At 40.1% G+C, this 22,357-nt stretch overlaps 3 protein-coding genes across 3 annotated transcripts; 1 reads left to right on the top strand and 2 right to left on the bottom strand.

Moving 5' to 3' along the window:
* The first annotated feature begins 589 nt into the window (after positions 1-589).
* Positions 590-3,015, top strand: LOC146680361 (granzyme B(G,H)-like). Its single transcript, XM_085449189.1, has 4 exons — positions 590-1,674; positions 1,775-1,904; positions 2,104-2,358; positions 2,460-3,015. Exons 1-4 carry the CDS (start codon positions 1,571-1,573, stop codon positions 2,625-2,627), a joined length of 657 nt encoding a protein of 218 aa, XP_085305315.1. The 5' UTR covers positions 590-1,570; the 3' UTR covers positions 2,628-3,015.
* Positions 3,016-11,635: 8,620 nt separating this feature from the next.
* Positions 11,636-13,862, bottom strand: LOC146680360 (granzyme K-like). Its single transcript, XM_085448050.1, has 5 exons — positions 13,799-13,862; positions 13,523-13,664; positions 12,745-12,907; positions 12,244-12,507; positions 11,636-12,130 (listed from the first exon to the last, which is right to left on the bottom strand). The coding sequence occupies exons 1-5, from the start codon at positions 13,860-13,862 to the stop codon at positions 11,981-11,983; spliced, it is 783 nt and encodes a 260-aa protein (XP_085304176.1). The 3' UTR covers positions 11,636-11,980.
* A 2,782-nt stretch (positions 13,863-16,644) lies between these two features.
* Positions 16,645-18,696, bottom strand: LOC146680359 (granzyme A-like). Its single transcript, XM_085449455.1, has 4 exons — positions 18,650-18,696; positions 17,691-17,829; positions 17,171-17,440; positions 16,645-17,057 (listed from the first exon to the last, which is right to left on the bottom strand). Exons 2-4 carry the CDS (start codon positions 17,826-17,828, stop codon positions 16,908-16,910), a joined length of 558 nt encoding a protein of 185 aa, XP_085305581.1. The 5' UTR covers position 17,829; positions 18,650-18,696; the 3' UTR covers positions 16,645-16,907.
* Positions 18,697-22,357: the final 3,661 nt, after the last annotated feature.

Raw genomic sequence — 22,357 nt, 5'->3', positions numbered from 1 at the left:
ATAAACAGACACTTCTTTTTAATTATTATGTGTGTGTGTGTGTGTGCGTGTGCGTGTGCGTGCGTGTGTGTGTGTGTGTGTGTGCGTGCATGTGTGTGTGTGCGTGTGTGTGTGTGTGTGTGTGACCTTGTTTACATATCTTTGTGGGGAAAACTGGAAAGTTTACTATACTTGTGTGGACCAACAGCCCTTATAGGGACAAAATCCTGGTCCCCACGAGTTTGAAGGCATTTTTGGGACTCAAAATGTGGTTTTAGTGTCAGAGTTACAATTAGGTTACAGTTAGGGTAAGGGTGTGTGTCTGTGTGTGTGTGAAACAGCTTCATAGTCCCAGAAATGTGTATCTTTTCCAAAAGTAATTAAGATAAGTGTCTGGTGATATAGAAAAAAATCTTATGTTACAAACATACACAGACTCTCTCACACACACACACACACACACACACACACACACACACACACACACACACAGACACACACACACACACACACAGCATTATTGTACTTGTACATCTGCTTCTGTAGGTTTAAACGTTAAGCTTCGTGTTTTTTGAGTTTAGCTGTTGTTACAAAAGCTTCAGCCACATCATTGGCTGGACTACTGCAATTCATTATTATCAGGATGTCCAAAAAACTCGCTGAAAAGCCTTCAGCTAATCCAAAATGCTGCAGCAAGAGTCCTGACAGGGACTAGAAAGAGAGATTAATAATCATATCTGTTATTAATCTCTGTCTCTCTTCCACAGCATGTATTTTATCCTGTCTTCCTTCTCTCACTCCAACCGGAGTCTGTATCTGCTGTACAATATAAAGCACCTTGAGGTGACTTTTGTTGTGATTTGGCGCTATATAAATAAAATTGAATTGAATCATTTCACTCACATCTAAATTAGCATTTGCTCTTTAGCTGAACATGAAGATAAAAGCCAGTTTTATCTGTCAGGGTTCCTATTTGTCCTGTAACGATTTCATTACGAGTCACAAAAGGACATTTACAAAAGTTCTCAAAGTGATTAAACTTTATATTTTCTGCGTTGCTCTCTTCTAAGAGCAAATGCCGACAAAGAAGAAAACGAAACCAGACAACCAGCAGCCTTCTGAAACCCAAACCCACTCTTACATGTGTTTTTGTACTGATAACCGTGATCAAACTATAACAAGTTTGTGGTTTGTACACTCGGCTCTGTGACACGTTTTCTATATAGTCTCTCATGTTTAAGACTGCTCCAGTTAACGCTGGCTGCTCTGAAAACTCTCAGTGCTGAGCGTCTCACCTGTGTGTGTCTGTCTCTGGTCCTCAACTTCTGTAAAAGAAGATTGTAACACTCTCCTCAGCTGGTGCTGCTCCACAATCCACCAACACACTGCGCACATCTGGAAAAGAATCACTTTAGCGGCCACAGTGCAGTTCATCTATAGTTTGCTGTGAACTGTGCTCATAATATGTGAGACAACATGGCCCACCAAACCTGGAATATCCCTAGACTTTTTTCATTTTTGTTGATTTCATTTGACCTTTTCAGCACATGGAAGTGAAATCATACATGGTACAAAAGCCCCAGAGAACTCGATGCAGTACATGGCCTCTGTGCAGAACAACAAGGGTGAACGTGTTTGTGGAGGATTTCTCATGACTGAGGACTTTGTAGTGTCGGCTGCACACTGTGATGGCTCGTGAGTAATCAAACATCTTCTGCTGTAATCTCTGACTCATGTCTTTGAAACACATTTAGAAAATGTATTGATTTCCTTTAACTGATTACTCCTTCATCAGCCTCACACACGTCGTTCTCGGCAACCACAATCTCAAGAATGGCAATCATCAAAAAATAAAGATTGAAAACAAAACCATCCATGAAGATTATCAACAGGTTGGACTGGGAAATGACATCATGCTGATTAAAGTAAGGACATATTCACAGTTTAACATGATACATATTTGTGGTCTTATTATTCTAATTGTATTTTTTTAATATATTATTTTAGCGTCTTTACCTCACAATTTAAAGCACGTTGAGAGAACTGTTGTTGTGATTGGGCGCTGTATAAATAAAATTGATTTGGACTGAAACAGACATTTCTATTTTTACTTTGTGTCTCCAGCTGTCTGAGAAAGTTAAACTGGGCCATGGCGTAGAAAAAATTAAGCTTCCACAGGCTGAAATAAACCTAAAAGAAAACCAAGTGTGTCAGGTGGCTGGATGGGGAACAACTAAAACTCACGGTAAACCTGTTGATGAGCTGAGGGTGGTGGACGTGTCTGTCATTCAACGAAAGGTCTGTGAGCCCCAGTGGCCTGGTCTTCCTGCCAATGTTATCTGTGCAGGTGGATATGAGACAGACAAAGGATTCTGTCAGGTATGTTTTCTGTCCTTTCCGTGTAAACTGGCTCCTTCATCACAAATATATAAAAATAAATGGAATAAAAGCTGGTAAATTAACATTCTTCCTCTTCACAGGGAGATTCTGGTGGTCCTCTGGTGTGCGACGGGTTGGCTGTTGGCATTGTTTCTTTCAACTATAAAGAAAACTGCAGTTACCCCAATAAACCCAACATCTATACAGACATCTCAAAATACCTTCAGTGGATCAACAGGATTGTGAAATCCAGAAAATATGAGGAGTAAAAACTTCACTGAAAATTTGGCTTGTATATTAATGAAATGTCAGCATTTCTGATTCTCTGTCAGTGTAGTCAAAAATGAAAAGAATTAAATATGTGATTTCCTTTTTTTAAATGATTGTTTTGTTTGAACATTATAAATAATAAAAATAACAATAAAACACAGTAAACAGTAAAAAAAAAAACCTACCCATATAAATGTGATAAAGACTGTTCTCATTTACCAACTTACATTAAAAAATAAATACCATCAAAAATTTGTAGAATGTGTCCTTTCCTGTTAAATACCTGGAAGTTCAGTGAGGTTGATCCACTTGATCATATGACCCATGTCCTGAAAATACACTGTACTTATGATATAAGGTTTCTACAAGTAATAAATTACATATGAATTAAAATGACCTACAGTACTAGCAATTACTTACAGTGTTTGTGTATTTCCTTTCAAGTACTCAAAATTTAGGTACAACCTAAAATTACTTACACACTACTTAAATGCAACTATTATTATTTTTTAAGTAACTGGCGTTGCAATACTTAAAACATCACGTTGCAATGAATAATTATATACCACACAATCTACACACTTGAAAATGAGCAGTTATTTAATCATATCCTCATTAATGCTGTTTAATCATTTACAAATCACTGTTTTTCCCCTTCAGCCAGTGGAACAATTACCCACTCAGTGTAAATACACTCTACTCTGCTTTATTGTCATCTTCAGATAACAACAGATGATTATCACCAACCACAGTCTTCTCAAAGTTTGCAGAGTCATCTACGCTTAAATATAAATGAAACACATATAAATGTACATCTGTAGTGTTCTGTGTGCAGCATATGTATATTCCAACACATGCACAGTATTTTAAAGTGAGTGGGGAGTGTATTGTGCAAATGATGCTCCTCATTTCTGTTAAACACTGTTGGTGGTGATTCTTTCAACTACAAAAACAACTGCAAACACCCCGATAAGCCCAACGTCTATATGACATCTCAAAATACCGTCAGTCTACTGACAAGCTAATTAAGTTTTACTTTTGCATTATTGAAATGTAATTTCTGATCGCACTGTAAGTGTGACCAGAAATAAAAAAATAAAAATATCATTAGACATTTCATATCCTTTTGTAACAATTGTGATCTTTTTTATTATCAGCTCGATTTCAACAAAACATTTGTTGATTCAGTCATTTCAATTAAACTGTTTAATAAAGGGTCATTGGGACAAAAGGAAGATTAAAAGAGTACATACTGATGAGGAAATAAAGTCACCAGAGATCACTGGTCTATTGCAAGACTATCACATAGAGAAAGACAACCTTTCACACTCTTGTGTGAATTTAGAATCACCCGCTAACTTCACTGCATGGGGATAGATCCCATGCGGGCGTGAGCATCACTTAACACTGTGGTCACATCAGGCCTCACACGTGCAGGGCAAGACTTAGGCACTGTTATCTTGCTGGCCTTGTTGAGAGCAGCCACCCAGTCTCTCATGTCGGTCACATCATTGGCTTGCAGGAAGTACCGTCACGAAAGTGCATTGATGACAAAGCAGAACTCTGTCTTGGGCTTTTGCTTCGTTGTAGCTTCACTCACCTTATGTAGGTTAATTTCAGGCTGCCAGTCTCCACTGGGCAGGTTCTGAGGGTTGTCCAGTTCAAATAGGCTGCACAAACAATTCAGCTTCCGTGTGCTTAAATACACCTGCAACAAAAGGATGTGCATGGGCAGGTGGGCGAATGACTGAAATGAGAGTGGTGTACGTGTCTGTCATTAACCCACAAGCCTGAGGAACAATGGTGTGGTATTCCTGCCAGTGTTATCTGTGCAGGTGGACATAATACAACACAGTTAAACCCCACAGTTAAATAGGGCAATGGCACCACCTACTGTCTCAAAGGCCCCTCTGCATGGACTTATAATGCCAAAGGATTATGGGTAATCCTCAGAGTAGGAAGATTCACAACCAGGTAATGATGTATATAAGCCTTTCCTAAAGCTGAGACTGCTCAGACTCTCTTCAAAAGCAGAAAATAGCACGAGGCCTACCCAATCTTAATTTTTTTTCTAATCAAAAAATAAGAGAAAGTGATGTCTTTCCTTAAATGTGTTTTTTTTTAAACAGCATTACCAACACAGACTGTTAGTAATAAATCGTTAATGCTACGCAGTCATATGCAAGGTGGCTACCACTGCAGAGTGAATATTAGAAGCTAATGTGCAGTAAGTTTAGGTCAGAGTAATGAATAACAATTAAATTAACCACCTCCTATAACCAATTTTGATTCACTTTTTATATAAATAAATACATTTATATAAATATGTAACTCTACATACTTCTAAAAATCTCAGACGGAATTTGGTTATTACTGCGGTTCGCCTGCAATACCTTTGTGACCCACCAGGGGGCCCCCAGCCCCCAGCTTAAAAACAAATAGTTATGTCTATAACTTCTGTTCCCTGAACGAGAGGAATGAGGTACAACATTAAGTATGGGATATCACGCCCTCGCGTGTTCTGGCTGAAGAAACCTTTATTCACGTGATGAAACGCGCACGGCCCAACCTGCACATATAGCCGCTGTCATCACAGTAGGAAACCGGCCCTTGAAGCCTGGAGTTTTACACCCCTGTTTTAAAGTCTCTTTGTGCTGGCTTTCATCTTCTCTTTGTGATGTGGGCGTTGTCTTCATACCTAAATACTAAAAGAAAGATCATACGTGTCCTCATCAGGATAGGGATTTGTGTTGGTGTGTGGGGCTGTAGACTCGGGTTAATTTTGTTACATGATGGTTATGAGACAGTGTGTTTCAGGTCATTTTACAGATTAACATGAAAGTAATGAAACTATTGAATTACTTTTTCTTACTAGTAATTCATTAATGCTAATACTTCTGTAAAAAGTGCTTTGTGTAATATGTGTAATACATTCATTCTTTTAAATATTGACTGACAACAAAGAGGGTACATATCTCCAACATGCACAAACATGTGACCAACAACATGTAATTAATTTGCATGAACGTAATATGATGTTTGGCGATAGTGGTGACTTTCAAAGAGGAGCCATTGAGAATCGATAATGAAATCAGAATTGCTAAATTCTTATCAGTTCCCATCCCTACAAGGAACATGACTCAAACACTGTCTCCTCCACACAGTCCTCATTCATAAAACGCATTCTTAAAATGCCTGAACATTACGGCCAACAGGTGGATTCATATGAGCTAACAAACAGTGAAGAACCAACCAACCAACCCAGTGACTTCACATTCTGTACTGCCACAAGATGGTGCTACACTCTTTAAACGGAAACTTTAAACTCTTATTTTGAAAATCCAGCTTCACAGACAGAGTTCACGCATGACAGTTTTGGGTTGTTGTTTTTTTAAAGTAGGGCTCCATGGTGTAAATTAGACTTAATACTTGTAGTGGTTTATGTCCACTTTAAGCATCTTGGTACCAAAAATACCCCAAAAATTCTGTAAAAATACAAATAAAACAGCATCATCTAGCTTATTATAATATATTATAGCTTGTTTGGCTTAACATAATAGCTTCATAACTTGATTTAAGTTATGAATGAATTTGGGATGAGTAGTAAGAGTAAAAAACGAATTATCATGCAAAATACCAACTGATATTTCTGTAATAAAACTACATCTGTGTTTAAAACATCCGAGAGAAGTCACCTGATTTAAAAATATGGAGGAACACGAGGAGCAAAGTGTAAACATTACAAAAGTCAAATGATATTAAGAGCAGGAAACTGAAGAATGAGTTTGTTTAAGAAATTGTGTGAAAATCACCACATAATAAAGGTTTCGGACTCACACTGTAATACAGCATTTATAAAGATATTTATGAGGCCGTCTACAGGTTCAGATCAGAAATGAAGTCAGATTAATAGTGCAAACACACAGTCACTGAGACATCAGCATAAGTGAAAGTGTTCTGAATGTGAACACAGATGTGTAAGATGAGTATGTGCGTACATGTTGTTAAAGTAACTATAACAACAGCTCATCTGAATGCTGTGGTTTCTGTGTTTTATCTAGTTTGCTGCACTGAGCTGCACTTTGATAATATCACTTAAATGTGTTAAGTCTTCAGTTTGACTTCTTTACTGTGCTGTGTGAAAGATCAGAGAAAACAAGCCTGGAATGAACAAATCCCAAACTGAGTGAACAAAAATAGAAATGACGGGGAGAAGGATATTTTTGGCCACAATCTGTTGCTTATTGATTATATGCTGTGTACTGATTTTACTTTCTGTTGTAAGATTGGATGTTGCTTAAGAATGCATGCAACACACTGTAAAACGAAAGCACATTAGGTCATCTTTTTATATGGAAACCTCCAAAACCTCCAAACCTCCAAAAGTTAATCCACCAGCTATATTAGTATGAAACTCTCGGGTGCACTGGGCCTGATTACATATAAGGAAGCTTGCAATAATATGAAATAAGTCCCAATTATCAACTTGGTGTCATCTGCTGGAAGAAAGTGAGAAGTAAAATTATATATATTGCATTACTGGCTGAAAACCATATTCTGGTATTAGCAGTTATTAGCAGAAAGCAAACCAGACTTAATTTCTGTGAAGATAGAAGTTTGACGTGACTGTTCAATGAGCAACAACTGGAGAAGAAACACTGACACAACAAAGCTTTAATCTGCTAATGATCTTACTTCTGTTTTGATAGGGCTGGATAACATTTGCTGAAGTACTTACTAAATAATTGATGGTTAATTAGTAAGCAGTTAACTGATATTCCACAAATATGTGTCAGATGTGTCAATATGGTCTGCAGAAAAACCTGCTCCTCCATCTTCTGGCATGCCTTGGAAAAGCTCGGTAAGAAAGTTTTGTTATTATTCTCTGATCATTTAATATGGCGTTAACTAGATTTTCTTTAGTTTGTTCTTTTGGAAGTAACATCATACATGGTGAAAAAGCACCCAAAAACCTGATGCAGTACATGGCCTCTGTGCAGAACAACAAGGGTGAACATGTTTGTGGAGGATTTCTCATCAAGGAGGACTTTGCAGTCTCTGCTGCACACTGTGATAAATAGTGAGTAATCAAACATCTTCTGCTGTAATCTCTGACTCATGTCACTGAAACACATTTAGAAAATGTATTGATTTCCTTTCATTGATTACTCCTTCAGCAACCTCACATACGTCGTTCTCGGGAACTACAATCTCAAGAATAGCAATCATCAAAAAATAAGGATTGAAAACAAAACCATCCATGAAAATTATAAAGGTGTTGGACATCATGATGATTAAAGTAACTACATGTTGGTGTTCACAACAGCTTCACATGACATATTTGCGGTCTTATTATTCTAATTACATTGCAACAAAAGAGCAATCATATGAAAACTGGTATTTTTACTTTATGTTGTTTGTCTCCAGTTGTCCAAGAAAGCTCATCTAGGCCATGGGGTACAAACAATTAAGTTTCAACCTGCTGAAATAAACCTAAAAGAAAACCAAGTGTGTCAGGTGGCTGGATGGGGAAAAACTGAAACTGATGATGATAAACCTGCTGATGAGCTGATGGTGGTGGATGTGGATGTGTCTGTCAGTGGGGTGACTTCTAAATGGCCACCATGGTCACCACCCATCTGGGGGAGTTTGCCCCCTCAAAATATACTAATGTGCCACAAACAGGACTTTAATATCACCAACCATTCCCATGTTATTACGGTGTATCCATATAAATGGCCCACCCTGTAGATTACTGTAATCCTCTGGTTAAAATGAGGAGACAATAGTTTACAATTTAAAAATTTTCCTTAAATGCTGAGAGGAGTAACATCTTACAATAAGATAATGAGCAGTGGATGGACAAAAAAAAGTAATCACTTGACTGATTCTTGAATGTATATCGGGAGCAGCTATTATCACGACCTTGGTGTTATTGGAGTTTAAAACAAAGCAATTATTGGAGAGCCAGCCACAAATCTCGGATAAACAATCAACTAAGGTGTATCCAGCTGACAAGGCTTAAAAGACATAAACAGCAGAATATCATCGGCATGGAAATAAGAAACAAAAGAATGGAATAATGCTGAAGGTAGCATGTAAAAGAAAAATAACAATAGACCAAGGACTGAACTTTGTGGAACCCCACAGGTTAGAGAAGCAGTGCTAGAGAACTTGTTTACCCTAACAGAGAAATATCCTTTCAGAAAAATAGGAAGAAAACCAGACTAGCGCTTAAACAGTGATTCCAGACAAAACCTTGCAAAATATTTTGGTGTAACTGTATTAATGGTAACATTTTCTCATTGAGGCACCTGTTAATTGTATTAACACCAAAGCAGCAATTAACAACCCCCTCTTCTACTTAACTGACCAAATCAGTATCTGACTGACTTGATACAATACTTGTTTATAAGTCTGAGCACATACGTGTGTGTATTTACATATATATTCGAATTTGTAAATGCAAGTATGTGTACTTGTGTATATATTGTTTTTTTTCTGTATATGTCTGAAATAAAGATACAATACAATAAATATGTATCTGTGAAATGTTCAATCACATTAATTGTGTGGTGTTTTTTATGATCACAATTTAAAAAGACACACAATCACACAATGTATTACCTATCAGACAGTGTGATTAAAAAAAACCACTGCTATATTCTATTTGAAAATGTAAGAGAAGCAAAGTGATTTTTACCTCATCAAATATGTAAATAAATAAGCCACGAAGGGCTCGTTTGACAAAGAACAAATCAAGAATGTGGCCTTACTGCCTTTTTAGGCTTAAAAGACATTTAATTTGGTTAAAAATGAAGGACTGATTACCAATTTTTGATCAAGATTTTTTAAATTAAGATTAAGATTTAGTGATGTGAGATTTAGAAGTTACTGTAAAAACATGACACTTTGAGAGAATTGCATACAAACAATAAGAGACAGACAGAAGGAAAGATATCTTTACTTCAGCTTTATTAGAAAGTAGGAAAAGTAGAAAGTAAAAGTAAAATATATTGTTTTGTATCAATTTTGTTTTTTGTGGGGTCTTTTGGCGGGGAGGGGATGTGACAAAGTACAAATCCCTCTTCCCGCTCCACCACAACCACCCACACATGCAGGGCCTTGGAGTAGGGGTATGTCACCAGGGTGCAGAGGAGGCTACCCCCCCCCCCCCTCTGTCCCCTTCTGGCTGCCTCTGCCTCAATTTTATCCCACAACTTAGACATTCACATTACTCACACTCTCGTTACATACATAGAGGATCTTGGGGGTGGGCACGATACACGGAGTCCAAATTACCATCAGGGTGTATACCTCATCCCTGGCGCCATTGCCCACCTCTCAATTTTGAATACACGTAGACATTGAGGGCTAGCAGGAGGGACTATGCGCTTACCTGCTGCTCTCTGGCAGGTAGCTCCATGCCCTCCTGGGTTTTAATTGCACCATAGAACACACATGCATCAACACTACAATGAGCGGGTGGAGGGAGGTTTGGAGTCTTCTCTCACCCCCGTTCTCTGCGGCCTGCTGGAGCGGGGGGGCTAGGACTAGGAGGAGGAGTTGGTCGTCCGACTGCGGTCTGGAATGTGGGGCCTCCCTGCTGCTGTGGAGTCGGGGCGGTCTGCCTCTCCCCACCGCAGGGAAAAGGGTAACACCACCTGGGTCTGGGTGCAGTTCCCCCCTCCAGGGGCAAGGGTACCTAGACCCGGTTCGTAGAGTACGCTTGGGGAGTGTGATCGTGTGTACAGCGTCTCTTTATGTCTGTCTCCACGTTGGTTGAGTGTGGAGTAAGTGCATATGAGAGCATGAGGGTGGGAATGGATGTTTGTATCTCTGTGTGTGCCTGTATGTCTGTGTCTATATGTCAGGTTGGGTATCAGACACCACCTCTCTGGGGACATCTCAGGCCCTCCAAGGTTTGGAGGCCTATCTCCCCCTACCACCACTTCCCCTGCCAGTGGCGGACTCCCTCAGACATCGGTGCGTTGGTGGTTCTTTGTGTCTGGGGGTGGGTGTCCGGGTACACACCGGCTCACTCCTTGGCGGCCGCTTATCGGGTCCTGGGGCCTGGGGCTCGCTCGGGCCACTTCGGAGGTGGGGTGCCCCCGGCCTCTCGGCCTGGGGCTCGGTCACTCAGGCACAGCTGGCTGCCGGCGGAGCTCACGGGCGCGTCACTGCAACCCCCCCTGGCTTCTGCTCCGCGGCTGCTGGGCGAGCCCTCATCTGGGACTCTCCTCAGCTCTTACTGAGACAGTGGCGCGGCTGCCCCTCTGTTGGTCTTCCATGGTCTCTTGTGTTCTGGGGGCCTCTGGATGTCTGGAGTTTTGATCTCCTCCATACCTGCTTCATACCCTGGAGGACGGGGCTGTGGCTCCCCCACACTCCCTAGCAGATCGTTACATGGAGAAACCTTTGGAATGCAAGCATGCTGATCCACACAGGTGTACACACGGGTATTCACAGAGGCGGACTAAAGCTTTCTTGGCTGCTGCCTCAAAGCACATTGTGCGCTGTCTAGCTTGCGTGCTGCACAATATCGTTTATTATTTAGTATCTACTGATATCTACTGCTAGCTAGTTTATTGTGATGGTGCTGTTTTTTTTTTATTATTATGTTGCTCTTTGTTGTTTGCTTTCTCTTCTGTTTTTTTCTCCATACAGGTGACCCAGGTGTTTTTTTTTTTTTTTCTTTCTTCCCCCCCTTCTCACCGTCTCTTCTCCCCTTTGGTTTTCTTTCTCTCCCTCTCTTTCTTTCATTCTTTCTCCCTGTCCTATCCCCCAATCATGTCTGTCCCGTTTGTAGCAACTGAAAATAAAATAAATTCATAATTATAATAAAGGTCAATCACATGGACCAATATGGCAAGGCCATGATGATCCACTTGGTAAAATAAATCCACTTGGCATCTTTCTTGGCCTTAAGACAACAATTCTGATGGCTAAACGGGACACACACACACACAAAAAAAAGTACAAATACTGAACAAAACTAAACAAGAAAACATATTTAAAAATTTATCTTTGTGAAAAAATCTGTTCAAAATCCTCATATTCATTTACTGGACATAGTGAATGTCTCTGGGCGACAGACTGGACAGTCTCACTGTTGTTTTACTTTTGTGTGTGCATAAACGGACTAACCACAGGCTGCTATGTGCACAGTCTGTAACAATTAGAGCAAGCCAGCAGTGACAAAGATTCCATAAAATATAACATAATCAATGAGATAATAAAATGATGCTGGTCAAGTGAAAGGTATGAAGTGATAGCTCAGCCGATTAAATAGCATAAAAGCATAAAACATTGTCATCTAGCTTAGCTTATGTGGACTGATGCCTGATGACTTTTAAGACTTCATAGTTTCTTTGATCCACTTGAGTTGCCTCTTTGAGGGAAACGAGTAGACTCCAGGCTTGTAAATGTCCCCACAACCAGCTCCAAAAGAAGTAACTCCAACCAGCTGAAAGCCGCACAGCAGTGGGCCTCCGGAATCCCCCTGCAGCAAGTACATATGCACTGTAGACCTTTTTTTCTCACTTACAGGTGTCAAAACGTCAAAATGGTGCTGAGCTCAATGATTACATGCTCATATACATTCTTCATACTTACTTGACAGGTATCCGCTGCTTTTTTGCCATTTGAACCAGCACATACCATGTCACTGGTGATTAAAGGTGCGTAGTTGTAATATTCACAAGAGTTACACTTATGTCTGCCGATCACAGTCACGCGGACAGACTTGAGAACATCCGAGGTGTGGTTCTCTTCAGTTATTCCCCATCCAGCAACCAGACACGTGGTGCCATCTGCAGGGTCTTTGACAATTTTGCCCAACTGGAGCCATTTTACTGACTTGGTTGTATATACTGGTTCCTTAAGCTGAGAAATGGTTAAAAAGAAATGTTACATTTTGACAGTGACTATCTATATGCTACAGACTTGCCACTGTGATAAAGTCTGGGTCACTACTTAATAATTCATATATTTTGTTTGGAAAATGGGAAAAAGGTGCAGCGAATTATTGAAACATGTATAAACATACACAGAAATGGACTTTATAAGGTGGAAACAAACTTATTTACATTGTTGTATCTTTGCTTGACCGGCTACTGGACACTGAATTTTATGCTTACCTGGTGTGAGCATGAGGTCATTGCCCACAATATGATTGAAATAGTTAGGATGAGCAAAATGTTTCTCAACCTCTCGGACCTGCCTCCACTCTTCTTCCTCTTTGGCGATGGAGTGCGCTCCCAGGATCGCCTTGCTCATTCTGCAAAAGAAAAACTCAGTGTAGTGATGACACTTCACTTACATCAAAAGGTCAGGAGTGTATTTTTCTCTACTTGAAGGAGGGCAGGATGTAATCGGTTCTTTGTGTTTGTGTGTCTGTTTGCTAGTTTTCAAGCGTTGTGTGATGTCAGACACAAATAACAACTCAAGCTGATTTCATGTTGGTGAAAATCAGGTCAAAGCCACATCAAACTTGAAATTGCCCACAATTGTTTATGGATCATCTTCAAACATCTTAGGGGACATGAGTACCTAGTTTGGCTATGCATTTGACCTTGACCTTCACTGTTAGCACTCAAGGTCAAAGCATGGAGAGAGAGCTGTACAACACACTTACTATTTTTTCACTACAAGATCCTTTGACATCACAATGAGTAAAGACAACTGTAGTATGTAATTTTCAAGGTGCAAGGTTTAAAGGTCGTGTTCTTATAAAAGCATGAAACATTTTAGTGCAGCCCCTGCCTGTCAGGAGGAGTTACACTCTAGGTAAGAAAAAATATCAGTTAGCATTACACTTCACAACTTCTGTTAAAAATAAATACTGCAATATTTTGATTTGGAAATTTAGGAAAAGTGAACCTCGGGTTCTTACCCAGTGCAGTGAGCAGCTGTCAGGACCCATTGTGGGTGGATTAATGTCCCCCCACACATAGATTTCTTACTTGTCAAATAAGCCATGAAGGGCAGTGAGTGTGGCTTAACTTCCTTCCCTCCAATAATCTCAGAACCATGACCTAAAACAAAAAAAAATATCCAGTCACATAAGAAAATCAGCAGATTTTTAAGTCAAGAACAGATGAGTGAGCACAAATCCTACACCAACTGAGAGATATCAGTAATGTAAATTAAAGTACAAAACATCATTCACCTGACTGGATGATGGAAAGAAGCATGAACAAGATGAAAACACTGAAAGTCCTCCGGCAGAACATGTTGTCTCAACTCTCGCTGAGCGGATTTTGAATTCACTGAAGTCCACTGTTATGCACAGCTTTATACACTGTGCACACACACACACACACACACACACACACACACACACACACACACACACACACACACACACACACACACACACACACACACACACACACACAGCCAGAAGTGCTCTTAATGTGTTATAACAATCATCAGTAGTTTTGAAAATAAAAAATATAATTTGCCAATTTGTTCACATGTTAACCATATGTGCTTTTTAATAATCATCATTCATTTTCTAGTTTTACCAGTATTACTGTGAACTGGGGTGAAGCCACACAGTGCCCACAAAATATATCAGAGATCACCACCTAGTGGTTTAATATGAATATTGAGTGTCAGTGACACAATGAGGTTAGGATCATAAAAGCAAAGATATTTGATTGATTGTTAAATATCTGATTCTGATTTACAGTGATTTTGATTTTTTAGGTGGAGAATATTTAAATGAGTCAGGCAAATGTGAATTTAAAAGTCTATGACACAAAGTCTCTTGCAAGTTGCACAAAATTTAACATGGAAAAACAAATCCTGTATTCAGCCTGCGGTGGCTGTAATAGCTGCTAATAGAAGAGTTTATTTTTCGGAGGCGAGATGTTATCAGAACGAGAAAGAACTCTCTGTATTGAAACTCTTCACTCAGTCTTCATGCCGAGTGTGTCGGTGAGCCCACTCTTTCTTCCTCTGAGCTTCAGTGCAGGGCGATGAGGCTCAAACAGCAACACACTAGATTTCATTTATGTGCACTATATCTTACTACAGCTGGAGTACAGATTTATGAGGATGAGGATAATGAATAATAAATTCACATTAATGCTGCAGACGCTGAATGAATGATAATTCAACAGATGAAAAGCTCTGTGAGTGCACGTGCAGTTTTACTAACAGCAGTAATAGTTTCATAACTGTGAGTGTAGAGCATCAACTCTTAATCTAAAACACAAAGGCAAATAAGTATATAAAATTACACAGTATACGTATCCGAAACATAGACACAACTACTGGCAGCAGGTAACTGATTGTCACGGCTGGGTGCGCCGATGTGTGATGAAACAGGACCCAAAAGCAGATGAGGACGATGAGTTGTAAGTTTGAACAGAAAAGTGATCCTTTAATGATAACGGCAAGGGAAAACCAGGAAACCAAAGCAAACTGTCAAAACACTAAGAGGTACTAAGACCAAAAACTATAACTATAACTGTGGTGGAAAATAACAGGCAAAGACTATGACTAAAACAAATGTAGAACTGACAGACGAAAACCATAACTATGACTGAGGGTGAGGAAAACTAACAACGACTAAGACTAAGGTCAAAATAAACAGACGACCCGACAATGACATGAAGAAAACAAAAGGCTTAAATACAGACATGAGGTGATCAGGGGAAGTGGAGACACATGGGGGAACAGCTGACAGACATAAACCTAATGACAGGACCAGGAGAGGAAAGCTAAATACAATGAACAAAGAACACATGACATTGTCAGAATAAAACAGGAAATACTAAAACTAAACATGACAACACAACTTAACAGACCTAATACGTGATGAATAAATACAAAACCCCAAAACATAGAAAACCCAGGAACAATAACTGCCTAAACTAAAGGCAAATAGGAAATAACACAAAAACTAATAACATATCCAAAAAATAAGAAAAATACAAAGAAAACCCAGTGCTGGGTCGCAGACCCAGCCTGTGACACTGATTTAACAAAGGAAGATAAAATAATGTCAGAAGAACACTTTAATCATAAGTGTGATAATAAGTGATCCCCTTTAAATGATTTTTAGTTTTAGTTTTTCCTCTGATTTATCACTCCGATAATTAAATTAAAAACAATCCTTATTTATTTATTAAAGTGATTTTGTTTATTTGTACTAATCCGATCATGTTTCACCCCTGGTGGTAGTTAAACAGATATGTTAGGTTATGTCTGTGTAGCTAGACACTGTGGTTTCAGCGACCCAGTTCATGGTGTCAAGCCAATTTTCACACATTTAGATGCAAACACAGGAAATGTGGAACAAAACTGAGAGAGGCAGCTGGAAACCACAGACAGACACTTAAAGTGTTTTATTACTTGTTTCTCTTTTTCCATATCAGTCTCATCACTCCTCTTACATCAATGAAAAAAGAAAAGTCAGCTTATTTACTGTAACTGGATCAGTATCCGAAATTTAACAAACTTATTCTGGAAAAAAAAAAGTGTTTGTTCGTTTTTTCAATTAGTGTAGTTTCTCCTTATAGTCACTGTTAAATATCCCAATTCTTTGATCTTTGGGCTGAAGGAAGAACAGCACTCGGTGTATAAATGCTCAATCAACGATCTCTTTATTCCATACAATTCTCATTCTTCCATACAACACTTTGAGCAATCGTCCGGACGGGAGTTGTGGACAGGAGGGTGTCCGCCAGATCTCGAAGTGTCTAAACGTTTCTCACATTCTTATAGCTTCAGCCCCCCTCCAAAGTCATAAAACCTAAACATCCACATTCTTTCTCTTTCAGTGAGTCTGAGTTATGACCTTGGCTTCCTGTGCAGTATGTTCTGTTCTTTCTAATCAGACAAATAAGGCCATGATTCTCTGAAAACAGTATTTCTTATAAATCAGCAGCATCATAAAACAGTGTAATGATTTCACAATCTTTAATCCAAGGCATAATGTGGCCTATAGCCGTATAATGACTCAACAATTCTTTGATTAGAAGTATAAGGTGAATGTCTCTGGGCGACAGACTGGACAGTCTCACTGTTGTTTTACTTTTGTGTGTGCATAAACGGACTAACCACAGGCTGCTATGTGCACAGTCTGTAACAATTAGAGCAAGCCAGCAGTGACAAAGATTCCATAAAATATAACATAATCAATGAGATAATAAAATGATGCTGGTCAAATAAAAGGTATGAAGTGATAGCTCAGCTGATTAAATAGCATAAAAAGCATAAAACATTGTCATCTAGCTTAGCTTATGTGGACTGATGCCTGATGACTTTTAAGACTTCATAGTTTCTTTGATCCACTTGAGTTGCCTCTTTGAGAGAAACGAGTAGACTCCAGGCTTGTAAATGTCCCCACAACCAGCTCCAAAAGAAGTAACTCCAACCAGCTGAAAGCCGCACAGCAGTGGGCCCCCGGAATCCCCCTGCAGCAAGTACATATGCACTGTAGACCTTTTTTTCTCACTTACAGGTGTCAAAACGTCAAAAGGGTGCTGAGCTCAATGATTACGTGCTCATATACATTCTTCATACTTACTTGACAGGTATCCGCTGCTTTTTTGCCATTTGAACCAGCACATACCATGTCACTGGTGATTAAAGGTGTGTAGTTGTAATATTCACAAGAGTTACACTTATGTCTGCCAATCACAGTCACGCGGACAGACTTGAGAACATCCGAGGTGTGGTTCTCTTCAGTTATTCCCCATCCAGCAACCAGACACGTGGTGCCATCTGCAGGGTCTTTGACAATTTTGCCCAACTGGAGCCATTTTACTGACTTGGTTGCATATACTGGTTCCTTAAGCTGAGAAAGAGTTGAAAAGAAATGTTACATTTTGACATTGACTATATGTTACAGACTTGCCACTGTGATAAAGTCTGCGTCACTACTTAATAATTCATATATTTTGTTTGGAAAATGGGAAATAGTTGGAGCGAATTATTGAAACATGTATAAACATACACAGAAATGCACTTTATAAGGTGGAAACAAACTTATTTACATTGTTGTATCTTTGCTTGACCGGCTACTGGACACTGAATTTTATGCTTACCTTGAGCAGCATGAGGTCATTGCCCACAATATGATTGAAATAGTTAGGATGAGCAAAATGTTTCTCAACCTCTCGGACCTGCCTCCACTCTTCTTCCTCTTTGGCGATGGAGTGCGCTCCCAGGATCGCCTTGCTCATTCTGCAAAAGAAAAACTCAGTGTAGTGATGACACTTCACTTACATCAAAAGGTCAGGAGTGTGTAAAACTGTTCAAATCATAGTTGTGTATTATTACATACGCCTGGGCTATGGCTGTTACTGAGCCTCAGATGGATCTGCATGACACTTTCCTCCAACTGAGTGACAAACTTCAACATTATTAAATGTTATAGATTAAAAAAAAAAAGGGATTTTTCTCCACTTGAAGGAGGGCAGGATGTAATCGGTTCTTTGTGTTTGTTTGTCTGTTTGCTAGTTTTCAAGCGTTGTGTGATGTCAGACACAAATAACAACTCAAGCTGATTTCATGTTGGTGAAAATCAGGTCAAAGCCACATCAAACTTGAAATTGCCCACAATTGTTTATGGATCATCTTCAAACTGTACAACACACTTATTATTTTTTCAATACAAAGCCCTTTGACATCACAATGAGTAAAGATAATAAAATACACAATTTTAGTATGTAATTTTCAAGGTCAAAAGTTTAAAGGTCGTGTTCTTATAAAAGCATGAAACATTTTAGTGCAACCCCTGCCTGTCAGGAGGAGTTACGCTCTGGGTAAGAAAACACATCAGTTACCTTTATAAAGCTTTATATTGATCATATTTATTTTTGCATTGTATGAAAATCCAGCAATAACATTTATATTGTACTCACTCTAAATCGAGATATTATTGGAGCAGTTTGTGGGTGTGTTAATTATCTCCATCTGCATTACACTTCACATCTTCTGTTGAAAATAAATACTGCAATATTTTGATTTGGAAATTTAGGAAAAGTGAACCTTGGGTTCTTACCCAGTGCAGTGAGCAGCTGTCAGGACCCATTGTGGGTGGATTAATGTCCCCCCCCCACACACACACACACATAGATTTCTTGCTTGTCAAATAAACCATGAAGGGCAGCAAGTGTGGCTTAACTTCCTTCCTTCCATCTCAGAACCATGACCCAAAACAACAAAAAAAATCCAGTCACATAAGAAAATCAGCAGATTTTTAAGTCAGTAATGTAAACTAAAGTACAAAACATCATTCACCTGACTGGATGATGGAAAGAAGCATGAACAAGATGAAAACACTGAAATTCCTCAGGCACAACATGTCGTCGTACTTCTCGCTGAGCGGATGTTGAATTCACTGAAGTCCACTGTGATCCACAGCTTTATACGCTGAGCAGACACCACACACACATACACACACACACACACACACACACACACACACACACACACACACACACACACACACACACACACACACACACACAGCCAGTAGTGTTCTTAATGTGTTATAACAATCATCAGTAGTTTTGAAAATAAAAAATATAATTTGCCAATTTGCTCACATGTTAATCATATGTGCTTTTTAATAATCATCATTCATTTTCTAGTTTTACCAGTATTACTGTGAACTGGGTTGAAGCCACACAGTGCCCACAAAATACACTCAACAAAAATATAAACGCAACACCTTTGTTACTGCTCCCATTCCCCATGGGATGGACGTAGAGACCTAAAATTCATTCCAGATACACAATATAACCATCCCTCCCAAACAGTGGTCACAAATCAGTCCAAATGTGTGGTAGTGGGCACATCTGCTATATTGAGATAATCCATCCCACCTCACAGGTGTGCCACATCAGGATGCTGATCTGACATCATGAGTAGTGCACAGGTGTACCTCAGACTGCCCACAACAAAAGGCCACCCTGGAATGTGCAGTTTTTTGCGCTATTGGGGGTCTGGGGACCCAGAACCGGTCAGTATCTGGTGTGACCACCATTTGCCTCATGCAGTGCAACACATCGTCGCATGGAGTCTATCAGATTGTCAATTGTGGCCTGTGGAATGTTGGTCCACTCCACTTCAATGGCTGTGCGAGGTTGTTGGATATTCGTGGGAACTGGTACACGCTGTCGTATACGCCGGTCAAGCACATCCCGAACATGCTCAATGGGTGACATGTCTGGTGAGTATGCTGGCCATGCAAGAACTGGGACATTCTCAGCTGCCATCTGCCCTGAACAATGTGAACCATGATTCATCCGTGAAGCGCACACCTCTCCAACGTGCCAGACGCCATCGAATGTGAGCATTTGCCCACACAAGTCTGTTACGGCGACGAGCTGGAGTCAGGTCAAGACCCCGATGAGGACGACGGGCATGCAGTTGAGCGTCCCTGAGACGGTTTCTGACAGTTTGTGCAGAAATTGTTTGGTTGTGCAAACCAATTGTTCCAGCAGCTGTCTGGGTGGCTGGTCTCAGACGATCTTGGAGGTGAACCTTCTGGATGTGGAGGTCCTGGGCTGGTGTGGTTACACGAGGTCTGCGGTTGTGAGGCCGGTTGGATGTGCTGCCATATTCTCTGAAACGCCTGTGGAGACGGCTTATGGTTGAGAAATGAACATTCAATGCACGGGCGACAGATCTGGTTGACATTCCTGCTGTCAGCATGCCAATTGCACGCTCCCTCATTGCTTGTGGCATCTGTGGCATTTTGCTGTGAGACAAAACTGCACATTCCAGGGTGGCCTTTTGTTGTGGGCAGTCCGAGGTACACCTGTGCACTACTCATGATGTCAGATCAGCATCCTGATGTGGCACACCTGTGAGGTGGGATGGATTATCTCAATATAGCAGATGTGCCCACTACCACACATTTGGACTGATTTGTGACCACTGTTTGGGAGGGATGTTTATATTGTGTATCTGGAATGAATTTTAGGTCTCTACGTCCATCCCATGGGGAATGGGAGCAGTAACAAAGGTGTTGTGTTTATATTTTTGTTGAGTGTATATCAGAGATCACCACCTAGTGGTTTAATGTGAATATTGAGTGTCAGTGACACAATGAGGTTAGGATCATAAAAGCAAAGATATTTGATTGATTGTTAAATATCTGGGACGGCTGTGTCTGATTTACAGTGATTTTGATTTTTCAGGTGGAGAATATTTAAATGAGTGAGGCAAATGTGAATTGAAAAGTCTATGACACAAAGTTTCTTGCAAGTTGCACAAAATTTACCATGGAAAAACAAATCCTGTATTCAGCCTGCGGTGGCTGTAATAGCTGCTAATAGAAGAGTTTATTTTTCGGAGGCGAGATGTTATCAGAACGAGAGAGAACTCTCTGTATTGAAACTCTTCACTCAGTCTTCATGCCAAGTGTGTCGGTGAGCCCACTCTTTGCTCCTCACTAACACAGTTTTCATGAAACAGAGCAGAAATAAATCGAGCTCAGCTTCTTTTTCTCAGCAGTGCGCACACAGCGAGCGGCTTCTCTCTGCAGAATCTGTAATTAATACTGTTACTGTGTTAGATGAATGCCTGAATGTTGGCACACGCATGTGGCACAGTAACATTATATCAAAACATACTGATTTTCCTTCAGCCTCCTCTCACTTATCAGAACTGCCTATTTTCAGAGATTACCACTGGACTGAAACCTGAGCTTACACTGGATTATTTTGGTCAGAAGGCCTGCAAACTGCAGCACTTTATTCCTACCTCTGTGCTTACGTTGAGTGTTTGGAACGAGCAAAAGCATCTGGTCTGCTGACCTGAGAGAATGAGGCAGGACATAAGGGTGCAGCAGCTCAGACAGATAACATGAGGCACAGCCATTAATAGGAGATAGGAGGCGATTTTGGAACACGGCCATTGTCTCAGTCTCCTTTGTCACGTTCTTCCTCTGTCCTCCCCTGTGTGGTTTCCAGAAAAATCCTTAAATCTTTATGCAGTCCTTTCAATATGTCGACAATACACACCACACTTTTAATCTTAAAAGGCTTCTTTTTCAGTTTTCCACCAATAAATCTTGAAGTTGCCCTTGAAGTCGGTCAAAGGTGGATGTGAGCCAAATTTAAATGGCTTGTTAACATGACCCCGCTTCACACACAATGTTTTAAGAGAATTCATTCGACACTTTTTGAGCTATCATGTTTACAGATGGTATGGCATGTTTCCCTTAGCACTTCAGCTAGACTTTTACAGTCATCTGATAACTCTGCCGTGCCACAAGGAGCCTGTCTTAGTAGTCTACTATCTTTTGTTTCTTCTGCAAAGATGCACTCCACATGTTTACACTTTGCTCCACTCTTATACATGTTCCTCGTTTTTCACGAGGTTCACCACACAGTCATTTCCATCCTTTTGGCAAAATCCAACACCATCAGCATTTCTCTCCTTAACACCATACCTAATCAACACCTGATCAACACTTCCTCATTGCCTCTGCTCCCTTCACCTGCACGGATGTTTACTGCTTCATCCAACTGACTTCAGCATCACATCTTCAATTTCCAGCTTCAAACTCATGAATCTTTCTGACACTCTCTTTACCGCCACAGCACTATTTACATATTCTTCCTTCAAAAGACCATGCTCCATAATAATGCCTTCTACAGAAGAGTCGTAGTGCCCTACTACAGGACAAATCCTGCAACCCTCGCTCCATAAACAGTTCACACAGTGGAAGAAATGGCCCCAAGGAGGCGCTAAATGA

This window comes from Copadichromis virginalis, linkage group LG23 (genome assembly GCF_057382275.1).
Source record: "Copadichromis virginalis isolate Kocher_CV1m ecotype Utaka linkage group LG23, C_Virginalis_male_GT1.1, whole genome shotgun sequence".
Lineage (NCBI taxonomy): Eukaryota > Metazoa > Chordata > Actinopteri > Cichliformes > Cichlidae > Copadichromis > Copadichromis virginalis.
Note: the sequence above shows the minus strand (reverse complement) of the source record. Positions and strands in the feature narration are given on the sequence as shown.